The 12,469-nt window shown below is 40.0% G+C and overlaps 1 protein-coding gene across 5 annotated transcripts in view; it reads left to right on the top strand.

The window, feature by feature from the left end:
- Nucleotides 1–10,920, top strand: part of kcnh4b (potassium voltage-gated channel, subfamily H (eag-related), member 4b) — a 169,610-nt gene extending 158,690 nt beyond the window's left edge. For 3 of the 5 annotated variants that reach the window (XM_087977817.1, XM_043674963.2, XM_087977818.1), the window contains exons 15-16: nucleotides 4,511–4,578; nucleotides 7,084–10,920. In XM_087977817.1, the coding sequence (XP_087833943.1) occupies nucleotides 4,511–4,578; nucleotides 7,084–8,082 (1,067 nt within the window). In that variant the 3' untranslated portion in view covers nucleotides 8,083–10,920. Of the gene's footprint in view, nucleotides 1–4,510; nucleotides 4,584–7,083 lie in introns of all 5 variants that reach the window. The other 2 variants (XM_043674964.2, XM_043674965.2) reach the window with 2 other exon arrangements.
- The last annotated feature ends 1,549 nt before the right edge of the window (nucleotides 10,921–12,469 follow it).

Here is a 12,469-nt window from a genome sequence, read left to right as displayed (position 1 = left end):
CAGTTGCAACCTGAAGTGTTATTAGCATGAAAATGGGATATAAACAAAGGACTGGAGGAATAACATGCCATTCAATATATACCTGATTCAGTTGTAGCTGATCTTCAATGTTTCGTTTCTTGTGAGATTATTAGCTTTTATATTTGAATAATTCTGAAAACAACATTTCACAGAAGTGAAGTGCTCTAGAGGGAAAAAAAAATAGTCCAAATTTCCAATTTGTGAGGTTGCTGTCGTTTTCTTTACAGCAGAAGCACATGTCACACCCAGAACAAAAAGGCAGGGCCAACATCTCCCACCCCTCCAGCAATAACAGAACAGACAGCACAGGAAGAGGCAAATTCAGCCCATTCACTTTATACTTGCATTTGTGTTACCTTTTCTCTCAGCATAACCCTTCAATTTTATATTCCACCACATGCTCAACTGCCAGGTCAATAAATAGCACTTTTTGTGTTGTCTTTTTTCAATGTTTTTGTCTTGCTTGGCCCTATCACTGCTTAACCATGTTGGGCCTAACCGTGAGCAGTTATTGATTGGGTTTTGCCCACATTGTTGTTTCTCTATTAAATCTCCCAGCTGGTGATGATAGAAAATCTCTGTTGTGGCTTCCGAAACAGCTTTGCAATCTGCCAGCAGACTGCAACTATTGAATTTGAAATTTCTTCCTCTTAATATGAAGTCCTGTAAAGCTACGACTGCTTGCTCTGATGATCAGACTTATAAACCTAAGATATAAGAACTGGAGTAAGCCAATTGACCCTTTGAGCATATCATATTTGATATTCTACCTCAACTCTACCTTCCAGCAGTACAGAGTCGAGAGTGTGGAGCTGGGAAAGCACAGTAGGTCAGGTAGCATCAAGGAACAGGAAAATCTGCTTTCGCCTTCCTGCAGTATATCCCTCCTCTCTCTATACAGCAACTAATTGTTCAGGATATCATTATGCTGTATATCAGTGCAGAATTAAACCCTTGCTGTTGATAGTTATCTTCACCACACTCTAACCATTTGAGCTAATTAGTTCCCCAACTTCCTAAATGTCCAAAATTCCGTTGATCTCTGTCTTGGAATATGTTTAATGACTGAGCGTTAATAGGTTCTTGAGGTACAAGATTCATGACACAATGAGTGAAAAAATATTCTTCTTATTAGTCCTAAATGGTCAAACCATAATTCAAATATTGTGGCTGCCAGGTCTAGATAATTCAGTGGAAATATCATCCTGGTATCCACTTTGTCTAGTTCCTGTCTAGTAAGACATCCACCTGTTTTCCAGATAATTTAAAACGCCAATACTTTAGAATTACTGCTGCCATTATATCAGATCCGTATAATCATTATAATTATGCCATTATAACAACTTGAGGAGAATATCTTCTTTTTGTGCTTGGCTGGATAATTATTTTTCCGTAAATCTTAAATTGAATTGAATTGAATTAATTGTCACGTGTACTGAGGCATAGTGAAAAGCTTTGTCTTGTGAGCAATACAAGCACATCACAGAGTTAAGTAGCATAGATAGTAAATAACAACAGGTAAACAGCAGCAAGAACAAAAATACAGGTACAGGCAAATTTTAAGAGTTTGTGAGTCCATTCAGTATTCTAACAACAGTAGGGTAGAAACTGTTGCAAAACCGGCTGGTGGGTGTGTTCAGGCTTCTGTACCTTCTCCTGATAGTAGAGTTGTCGTAAGACATTGCCAGGGTGGGATGGATCTTTGAGAATGCTGGCGGCTTTTCCTTGACAGCGGGCCTGGTAGATGGATTCTATAGATGGGAGGTTGGCCTTTGTGAATGTCTGGGCCGAGTTCACCACTCTCTATAATTGTCTCCGATCTTGAATGGTACAGTTGCCATACCAGGTAGTGATACACCCAGACAGAATGTTCTCGATGGCGCACCCATAAAAGTTGGCAAAGGTATTCGTCGTCATGCCAAATTTCCACAGCTGCCTGAGGAAGAAGAGACATTGTTGGGCCTTTGTAACCAGTGCATCCACATGAAGAGTCCAAGAAAGCTTGTTGTGGATGACCACTCCCAGGAGCTTGACACTCTCCACTTGTTCCACCTCTGCGTGTTAATGTGTAGGAGGCATGAGTAACATCCCGCTGAAAGTCAATAATGAGTTCCTTGGTTTTGCTGGCATTGAGAGCTAGGTCGTTCTCAGTGCACCATGTTTCCAGGTCCTCCACCTCCCGTCTGTGATCTGTTTCATCACCATCTGAGATTCGACTGGCTGTGGTGGTGTCATCAGCGAACTTGTAAATGACATTAGTCTGGTATTTTGCGACGCAGTCATGGGTACACAGTGACTACAGTAGGGGACTGAGTACACACTCCTGGGGGGAGCTCTAGTGTTGAGTGTTAGTGAGGATGTAATATTGTCCCCAGTCTTCACTGATTGTGGCCCATGGGTCAGGAAACTAAGGATCCAGTTGAAAAGAGTGGGGCTTAGTCTGAGATCACTAAGTTTAATAATCAGTCTTGAGGGGATAATAGTGTTGAAGGCTGAACTGTAGTCAATGAGTTGCAGTTTAACAACCCCAAATCCATAACAATGCTTCAGATGCACCTCTTAAAACCTGTTTATAAGAAACTTCCTGATGCTTTAATCCAAAAGACAAATTATATTGAAGTGTGCGCTTCAGAATTTTAGTCTGGAAGTTACTGGTGAAGGTAGTCATGGAAAAACATGTAATGCATCTGTAAGTCCATGACTTCAGTAGAAGTGTCAGCATTAGTGGCATTAAACAGCAGACAGAACAATTTTATACAAATGCATTATATTTTGGAGTAACATCAACAGAGATTTAATAGCCCTTATTTCCATGTTTCCAACTTCTTGTTAATTCCCAGAGATGTGCAGTTCTGTGGCCATGGCAACAGTTCTGGAGTATTATCTGGGTGGACAAGATTGGATTATGCTCAGTTTGTGGTCCTTTGATGGACAGCATAATTCACCAGGTCCCTAGCCAATTCTGTCTTGTCTCTTATGCTTTATCCAGCCACATGATTCAGGATACATCTGCTTCTGGTTTTTGAAGTGGGGGCTGTATTGCCATTTCAAACTCTTGTTATTCTTTTTTGAAAAACATTTGGAGAAAGTATCAATTACTTTTAATTAATAACTTCCAATTGTTGAGGCATATCTAATGACTCAATGGCATATGGAGCCATTTGGAATGTAGTAATCCACCTGCAGTGATGCCTATAGAACCAATTCAACTATCAAAGATCTTTCTTTGAGAAGATTTATAGCTCAGGTTGAGATTCTAGATATAAGTTGCTCGCTGAGCTGGAAGGTTCATTTTCAGATGTTTCGTCACCATACTAGGTAACATCATCAGTAAGCCCCCTGTGAAACGCTGGTGTTATGTCCCACTTTCTATTTATTTGTCTTTGTTTCTTAGGGTGGATGATATCACTTCTGGTTCTTTTTCTCAGAGGATGGTAGATGGGGTCCAAATCGATGTATTTATTGATGAAGTTCTGGTTAGAATGCTAGGCCTCTATGAATTCCCATATGTGTCTTTGTTTAGCCTGTCCGAGGATGGATGTGTTATTCCAGTCGAAGTGGTGTCCTTCTTCATCTGTATGTAAGGACATAGTGATAGTGGGTCATCTCTTTTGGTGTCTCGTTGGTGCTCATTTATCCTGATGGCTAGTTTCCTGCCCAAGTGTCCGATGCATTGTTGGCTACAGTCCTTGCTGTCCCTTCAATAAACACAGTCTGCCAATTTCTCGACAACAATTCCAAACAAGCAAACACAATGCGCCCAGAAACTTTAGCCTCATTACCCAATATCAAAGACATCTCTGAAATGACTTCCAGACTACTCAGACCCCTTGGCATCATAGTAGCCCACAAGCCTACCAACACACTAAAACATCGGCTATGAACCTAAAGGGTCCAATAGAAACAACCAGCAAAACAAATGCCATTTACAAGATGCCATGCAAGGACTATAGCAAACATTACATTAGACAGACGGGCAGGAAACTAGCCACCAGGATACATGAACACCAACTAGCCACCAAAACACATGACCCACTATCACTAGTATCCTTACATACAGACGAAGAAGGACACCACTTCGATTGAGACAAGCCTGGCATCCTAACCAGAACTCCATCAATAAACACATTGATTTGGACCCCATCTACCATCCTTTGAGAAGAGGAACTAGAAGTGTTATCACCCACCCTAAGAAACAAATAAAAAATGAGACACAACACCAGTACTTTCACAGGAGGCTCATTTCTGATGTTACCTAGTATGGTAGCGAAACTTCTGAAAACAAACCTTCCAGCTCAGCGAGCAAACTTACATCCAAAACATCTTTCTCTCTATAAGTAATGACACCAATCTGGAAGTTAAAATTTAAAAATAAAATGAAAACTTCCAGTTCTCTCAGACTTGATCATGCAATATCTTCAGGCCTCCTCTCTCAACCCTTTCCTTTCTGTCCCCATATTCCCTTAATGATTCTATCTTTTGTTGACAGCTGCATCTCAGGTGAACCCAGCTGAGGCACAAGAAATAAAACGGAACATCTGCAGACTTAACCAGGAGGTAAAGTATGTGGAAAACTCTGACAACTTTCTGATTGTTGTTACAGCTGAATTGTCTGTAATAGATTGTTCACCGTGCCACTTCAAATAGGATAGTTGCCGCTCTCTAATGTTGTTGCTTTTGCAACTTCAAGATTCACGGAAACTAAAACTAAACATCACTATAAATGGACCAAAAATTCAAACTGCTCTTCAGAAAAGAAGGACAGAGTCGAAAAGTGTGGTGCTGGAAAAGCGCAGCCAGTCAGGCAGCATCTGAGGAACATGAGAATCGATGTTTTGAGCATAAACCATTCATCAGGAACATTCTTGACGAAGAGCTCATGCTCGAAACATTGACTCTCCTGCTCCTCAGATGCTGCCTGACCAGCTGTGCTTTTCCAGCACCACACTTTTTGATTGTGATCTCCAGCATCTGCAGTCCTCACTTTATCCTAGAAAAGAAGTACAGGTTATTCTTCCTAAGGTCTGAGTCCTTGAGTCAGAGGGTTATTATACAGATTTCTCTCCCATCACCCCAGGTTCAGATACACATAGTTATACTGCTATTGTGATGATGCTATCACTTTAAGAGGTCATTTTGACCTTTAATTTGAAGAGAGGTTGTAAGACAGAGGTGTCGAGCTGTCTCTAAGAAAGTAAACAATTTGTAAGGTTTTGTTTTAAAGTTGGAACAATGGAAGCAGCCTGGGTGTGGCCAGCTCTGACAGACCAGATTTTCTCGTTTTTTTTTAGTTTTTAGGTTTAGTTTTGAGCAGAAACGATTTGGGGTCTCAAAAGAGTTGGAAGCTTCAGTGAATGTCTCCTAGCTGCCATTCTCTGAATCTTCTCTTGATGGTTTTTACCTCTGGATTGGAGAACTGCATGAGAGAAACTGTGCCTGAATCTGCCTTGTTGCCCAGGGATGTGTTTATGAGATATTACTATACTGGAAGAGTTAATTAGTAATAGTGACTGTATCTACTATTCAGTTAAGGTGTCCAATCATTAAGTTACAGTAAATTCCTCTTTTATTTGTTTGTATTCTAACTATAATGTTTAAATACATTTTGTTTTGCTTAACGTCGAATAGTTTGATCAGTCACATAGCATCCGGAACATGGCATTTCACATCTACCTTTAAAATAAAGAAAAGTTCAGGTCTAGGCTACCTTCTTAAAATATATTGAGGGGGTTTGGTCTGCTCCATAACACTATGGCAGGCAGTAAGGTTGGGAGAGTTTTCTGCTCAGCTAGAACTATATGGTAGCACAGCAGCCTTCCAATGTTAAAAGACTTCACTGCAGGTTTTTGGCAAAAGCAAAGCGTCATGTTTGTTCTGAGGGACTACCACATTCTTTGTGATAAGGTGCCTAGTCTGTATTCCAGATGCCTCCCAAAACATTGGTCACTCAAGGTGATGTGAAAAGTCAGGATGTCTTGAAGGCAAAAGGTAAAATGAATTTAAGTAAGCAATATCCTTTAGTATCTAACTCACTGCACTAATTACATTTAACAATTACACCCACACAGAGAAAACAACTTGAAAACTTGACATTTCCCATTTGTTTGATAGCAGCTCTACATATGAAGTCCTGTGGAGATATCATTAGTAGCATTTATGCAGAAAAGTGTGCTTAGGTGGAGGCTTGCTGAATTCCACAAAATATACGTGGGAACTAGAGTTCATTGTATTCCAGTTTGTGTGTAGCAAGAAGATTATTCCCAGATGTTTCCTAATCTCTGGATGATGTCTCTACTATTTTGTTGCTTTCACAAAAGGCATCTATTTTATATGTAATGTCATAACTTGATGAGACTGGAACATTTTTCTTGCCAATTTTCTTTCTTCCCCCTCCTGAGGATATCCCCTTCTTCTGTGGCACTGCCCCAGAGGAATTCACACCCTTGGCAGCTATCATTATTGTGCATGCCTGGTATTTGAGCACTGCCAGTCTGTTGCCTGTTCTAATTTGCCACATGTTATTTTGCAGAACAGAGTTAAGTCACTCAAGCAATGATGCTGTGTACCCTGCAGGAAAGAGTGTGAATTAAATCTTTCCCCATATGTCTAATCTAAGAACAGCATCTATGGTGTTGCTGAAAGCTTTCATGCTTTCCATTCCTTGCCACTGTAGGTTTGTTTCTTGGTGAAAGTCAAAAATGTGAATATGAAGGAAATAAATGAAGTCATATAAAAACTGACTGATGTAGTGACTTCTTCTGAATTTGCTGTTTTTTGTGGAATAAATATTCTATGGCACACTGCTGCTACAGGCTTCACAGAAAGTTTTTTAAAAACCTTGAAAGATGTAATTCTCCAGACCTGCACTTATGCCTTCAGCATTCTTATAATGCTCAAGAGATCTATTAGCCACTTTAATTTTACTTTGGCATTTTGTTCAAATGCTAAACCTGCATTAATATTTCAATAACACCTGTTACTGCAGGAATTAGAATACTATCTTCTGAAATTAACGCAACAAAAATCATTCAGTTGCTAAGAATCTGTCTTGTCTATTTACAGATGAATGATCTGAATCAGGAAGTATCTCAGCTTGCCAAAGAGCTTCATCATATGATGCACCTTCTTCAAAGGCAATTGGCTGCTCCACAGTACACCCCTACAATGAACTGCTCCCCCTATGTTGTCTCCATGGTTTCATCCTCAACTCCTTCTGTAAACAGCACTGGGGTTGAATGGCAACCAAGATGCTCATATGCTTTACAGCCATCTGCTCTACATGCACAGCCTGGCCCAATCACTGGGACTCAGCACAGCCAAAACACAAGGACTCCCAGCTCCTGGAACTTCAGCAATCCTTCAACTGCAGCATGCTATCCAGGGAGTTCTGTGAGGGCAACTGTATCATGCCAAAGGACAGCGGATGTAGAACTTCACCATCCAACGGTCAACTGTTTCCACACAGTCTCAAGTCCTGTGGCATCATTTCATTATCAAATACCTCCAGGTGATCAGGGGAAGAGCCCAGTGCATCACTCAGACTTGAATCGAGTTCCTACTCAAGCTGTAGCAGGCTCTCCAAATGTTGCTCGGTCGGTCTCACGGAACAGTGGATGCTCCATTGCTGCTTCTCCTTCTGGGCGGCCTACGTTAGCATCCCAGAATCTCAACCTTTCAACGTTGCCAAGCCCTTGTCATTCTCTCTGTCCATCTATAAGTGCCAGTACCTCTCCTCTGATTACTGCGGGTGCGAATCTATCTGCTTTGCGAACTTCAAGCTCCGTGCAGCCTGTTCACAACTCTTCAAACTCTGTGCATTCTGTTCAAATCTCGCCAACCCCCAGCCCACTGATTTCAATCATTCCTACACCTTATCAGCCTGAGACCACCTCTCTAAACATTTGTCAATCCTTCTCAGTTATTCCCAATCCTAGCCACTCCATATTTAACTCACCAAGCTCTAAACAGTGTTTCCCATTATCTGCTGTTTCTGGCTTGAGTTCTAAGGAGGATTTGATGGAACTGAACTCTACAAGCACGGGCGATGAACGTATATCTTGAGATCAAGAATTGAGTATTGATTAGAGGCCCAGATAATAGCTTGCAAATAAGCCTTGTGGTTTGGATTAAATTTCCTTATTTGTGTTCTACTTCTAACTATTAAACAAATGACACATTTAGGGAAGTGAATGCTAAAATGATTATCTGGACTTATGGATTGCTTAGTTTCAGGATTGACTTTCCGCAGTGCAAGTGCCAGTTTACAATTTGTTGTGTGTTCATCATGGTCGGATTTGAAAGCAATGGAATCCCAATGCGAGGTGCTGCATTTTAGGAAAGCAAATCTTAGCAGGACTTATACACTTAATGGTAAGGTCCTAGGGAGTGTTGCTGAACAATGAGACCTTGGAGTGCAGGTTCATAGCTCCTTGAAAGTGGAGTCGCAGGTAGATAGGATAGTGAAAGCGGCATTTGGAATGCTTTCCTTTATTGGTCTGAGTATTGAGTACAGAAGGTGGGAGGTCATATTGCAGCTGTACAGGACATTGGTTAGGCCACTGTTGGAATATTGCGTGCAAGTCTGGTCTCCTTCCTATCGGAAAGATGTTGTGAAATTTGAAAGGGCTCAGAAAAGATTTACAAGGATGTTGCCAGGGTTGAAGGATCTGAGCTACAGGGAGAGGCTGAACAGGCTGGGGCTGTTTTTCCTGGAGTGTCGGAGGCTGAGGGGTGACCTTATAGAGATTTACAAAATTATGAGAGGCATGGATTGGATAAATAGGCAAAGTCTTTTCCCTGGGGTCAGGGAGTCCAGAACTAGAGGGCATAGGTTTAGGGTGAGAGAGGAAAGATATAAAAGAGACCTAAGGGGCAACTTTTTCAAGCAGAGGGTGGTACGTGTATGGAATGAGGTGCCAGAGGATGTGGTGGAGGCTGGTACAATTGCAACATTTAAGAGGCATTTGGATGGGTATATGAATAGGAAGGGTTTGGAGGGATATGGGCCAGGTGCTGGCAGGTGGGACTAGATTGGGTTGGGATATCTGGTCGGCATGGACGGGTTGGACCGAAGGATCTGTTTCCATGCTGTACATCTCTATGGCTCTATGACAAGGAACTGAGCGAGTCAAAGTTTGACTCATCCGCCTGCCTACAAACCACCACAAAAATAAAGTACACCATGATGGAAGTAATTAACATTCAGTTAAAGCCCTTTTCAGCATTATTATTCAAAGAATTTGGGAACCTACTTCAAAGAACAGGTTAATTGACAGAAACTGAACAAATACTCACCTCTTATAGCTCGACAGATCTCTGCAAACAATTATATTTAAAGTTAAAAAAAATTTGGAAGTGAGCTGGTGCTTTGCAGTGGAGTATTGTACCAATTTGCACTGGCATGGAGAGGTAGGGCAAGAGTCATAGCTCAGTTCCAATCAGGCAGATATGCCAAGGTATGGGGTACCTTTTACCCACAGGGAGGGAAGTAACACAGGAAGACAATTTAGTCCATACTATCCTTGCTGAGTGGGTACAAAACAATGTTTGTCAAACTTTGAAATCGGGTCACCTGCTTGGCTTGGTTCACGAGTGGTGCCAGAAGACTGTAAAGAGACGGAGGACAGGGAAGACAAAATGAAAAAAGCAGGAATTGCATATGTTGAAACCCAGACAAAAAAAACTATTGAAAGCTAAATCAGAAAAAATATAAATCTCAGGGGGACTTAGATTATCTGTTTATTTTGAACCTACTTGATAACTAAAACCCTGGTAATGTATATCTACCACAGATGAACCCATCCCACAGTGAGGTTCAGTTTGGTTTCATTCATCTGGTTTGCATATTGGCTGGTATACAAGGGGATCTTGCTATTATAGACAATGTAGCCAGAGCAGCTGAACTTTGCGCGTTGCTGCTGAGGCATTTAGACACATGGACAGGCAAGGGGTAGAGGGATATGGGCCTTGTGCAGGCAGATGGAAACAGCTCAGAATGGCATCATTGTTGGAACAGACAGGGTAGGTCCAAGGGCCTGTTCCTGTTCTGTACTGTTCCATGTTCTGTATTCTAGGAATAAATTATAAATGGGCTAACTGGATCCAAAGAGCCCGGGTGGGATGAATGTGAAATGCTGGTGTCTATTTGACGGTAAATCTGTGGTAATCCTGAGGGCTGTTCAGCAAATTGCCTCGTGGAACCTACATTGTGGAGAGATTGCACCTCGAAACCAAAAGATGTATGTGGTATTTTCTGCTTACCCAGTTGATATGAAAAGAATATAAACAAACAAGGCAGAATTGCTTTGAAAGGTACTAAGCACTGTAGAAGAAACAATACAAAGAATTCTTTCATGATACAAAAGACAGTTGAATGTAAAATGTAACGTATTTTTAATATGTTTTGAGTTATTTTCATCTGATATAAATGTGAGGGGCAGAGGACATTCCCTCCAGGCTGCAGGGAAGAAAAAGTACATTGTCTCAATGTCATAATTCTACTTGCATGTTAATATATTTGCGAGATTCCTTGCTTAAACGTCTGTAAAAAATTGTATTCTATACAAGGCTATCTTTATACAAAACTCTTTGAAGTCCAAGTAGTATTTTTTGCCATATGCAGAAGGTTAAATACATGATATTTCTATTCCATTAAAAATATTTGTTTTGGTTATTTTATATCCATTTTAATTTACAGAATAGCATTCTTGTTGCTATGAAACAAAGGGATTCTGTTAATGTCTTCAAAGTGCATAATAAAATCAGTGCTCGCTGGGTTAAAGGAGGTATGTTGTCATTTTGAGGTGGTTTTAAGGAGGCTAATTTCTTGCTCCATAAAATTAAAGTGGTTGTTTTTGAAGACAGAGAAAGTAATGCATTAGTTTGTAATAAAGAACTCGATCAAATTAAATTTCTGGAGTTTTTTATGAACATTAAGAAAAGTGTGCATATAGCTTGCCATCTTCTGTCTATCTCAGTTTATTTTCACAATGAAATTACTTTGTCATAATGTAAGCATCTTCGTGGAAGAGAAAGACAATAACCAAGGTAATGAGAAATCCATTAGTCTAATACCAGCCACAGGAAAACTCTAAGAATCCAGAATTCAGGATAAATTAATGAGTAATTAGAGAAGCATGGAATAATTAAGATAATTAATTTACAGAATTGTGACAGGCAAGTTACATTTTGAAGAAATGACTATACTTAAAGGAAACATGGTTGTTTTGATGGATACAGATTTTCAGAAGATTTATGAAAAGGTACAAAGTTAAAAATCACGCAACACAAGATTAAAGTCCAACAGATTTATTTGGAAACACTAGCTTTCGGAGCGCTGCTCCTTCATCAGGTGATTGTGGAAAATAAGATTGTAAGACACAGAATTTATAGCAAAAGTTTACAGTGTAATGTAACTGAAATTATGTATTGAAAAAGACCCGGAAACTATATATATATATATTTTCAATATATAATTTCAGTTACATCACACTGTAAACTTTTGCTATAAATTCTGTGTTTTACAATCTCATTCTCCACAACCACCTGATGAAGGAGCAGTGTTCCAAAAGCTAGTGTTTCCAAATAAACCTGTTGGACTATAACCTGGTGTATACCCTAGTCCAACACCGGCGTCTCCAAATTATGAAAAGGTAGGCACTGTGGGTTACAGAGCATGGTGCCATCTTAGTGAGACTGCGTGTCCACTGACCTTGACTGTCAAGAGAGATTTATTGATGTCTCAAAAGAAATAAAACTAGATACTTAGAAATTGCCATGTGGTGGAGGGAATGCACAAGTGGCATGGTAAGAGAAAAGCAGAATAGGACATAATGGTGGTGAAACTGTAAGGGAGAAAAGGAAAACAGATAAAAGTGACTGTGAGAAAGAAAGAGTAAAAGAAAAAAAGAAAGGGAAAATAGCTATTACCTCATTTTCAAGGTGAGGGAGACAGGCTGAATATTAACACAGGGTTTCCTGAAAATATTATTTTCAATATGTCCACTCATGCTTTGCTGTGTTGGCCTCAGCTGTTTGCCAGCACACAGACTTTGACAATGGTTCTTAATACATTTCCAGCAGCATAGTTAATAAGGTGCTAGCAATCATACCATTGTGTTCCTTCATTTATAGCTTGGTACAATGTCCTGCAACATTTTTACCAAATGATGGCTCCTGTTAATTCATGCTATTCTGTGTTTACAATTTAAGTATTGTTCTTTCCTTAATTATAATTTAGGTAACTGCAACTGTTTGTAATTTATTTCAATTAGTATTTATAGCCAAATTGTCCACTTATCTTGAATTTACTAATTAATGGCCATTAGTCAGATGATTATAATGGCTGCAGGGAACATGTAGTTCAGCTCTTTCCTATTATTCAAATATGCAAGCAAAATTATATGGCAATAGATGAGTTGCATTTGTTTTTTTTTTGCATCCGCTGGAT

Source organism: Chiloscyllium plagiosum, unplaced genomic scaffold, assembly GCF_037043375.1.
Source record: "Chiloscyllium plagiosum isolate Xiang-an unplaced genomic scaffold, Cpla_swu_hap1 HiC_scaffold_32, whole genome shotgun sequence".
NCBI lineage: Eukaryota > Metazoa > Chordata > Chondrichthyes > Orectolobiformes > Hemiscylliidae > Chiloscyllium > Chiloscyllium plagiosum.
Note: the sequence above shows the minus strand (reverse complement) of the source record. Positions and strands in the feature narration are given on the sequence as shown.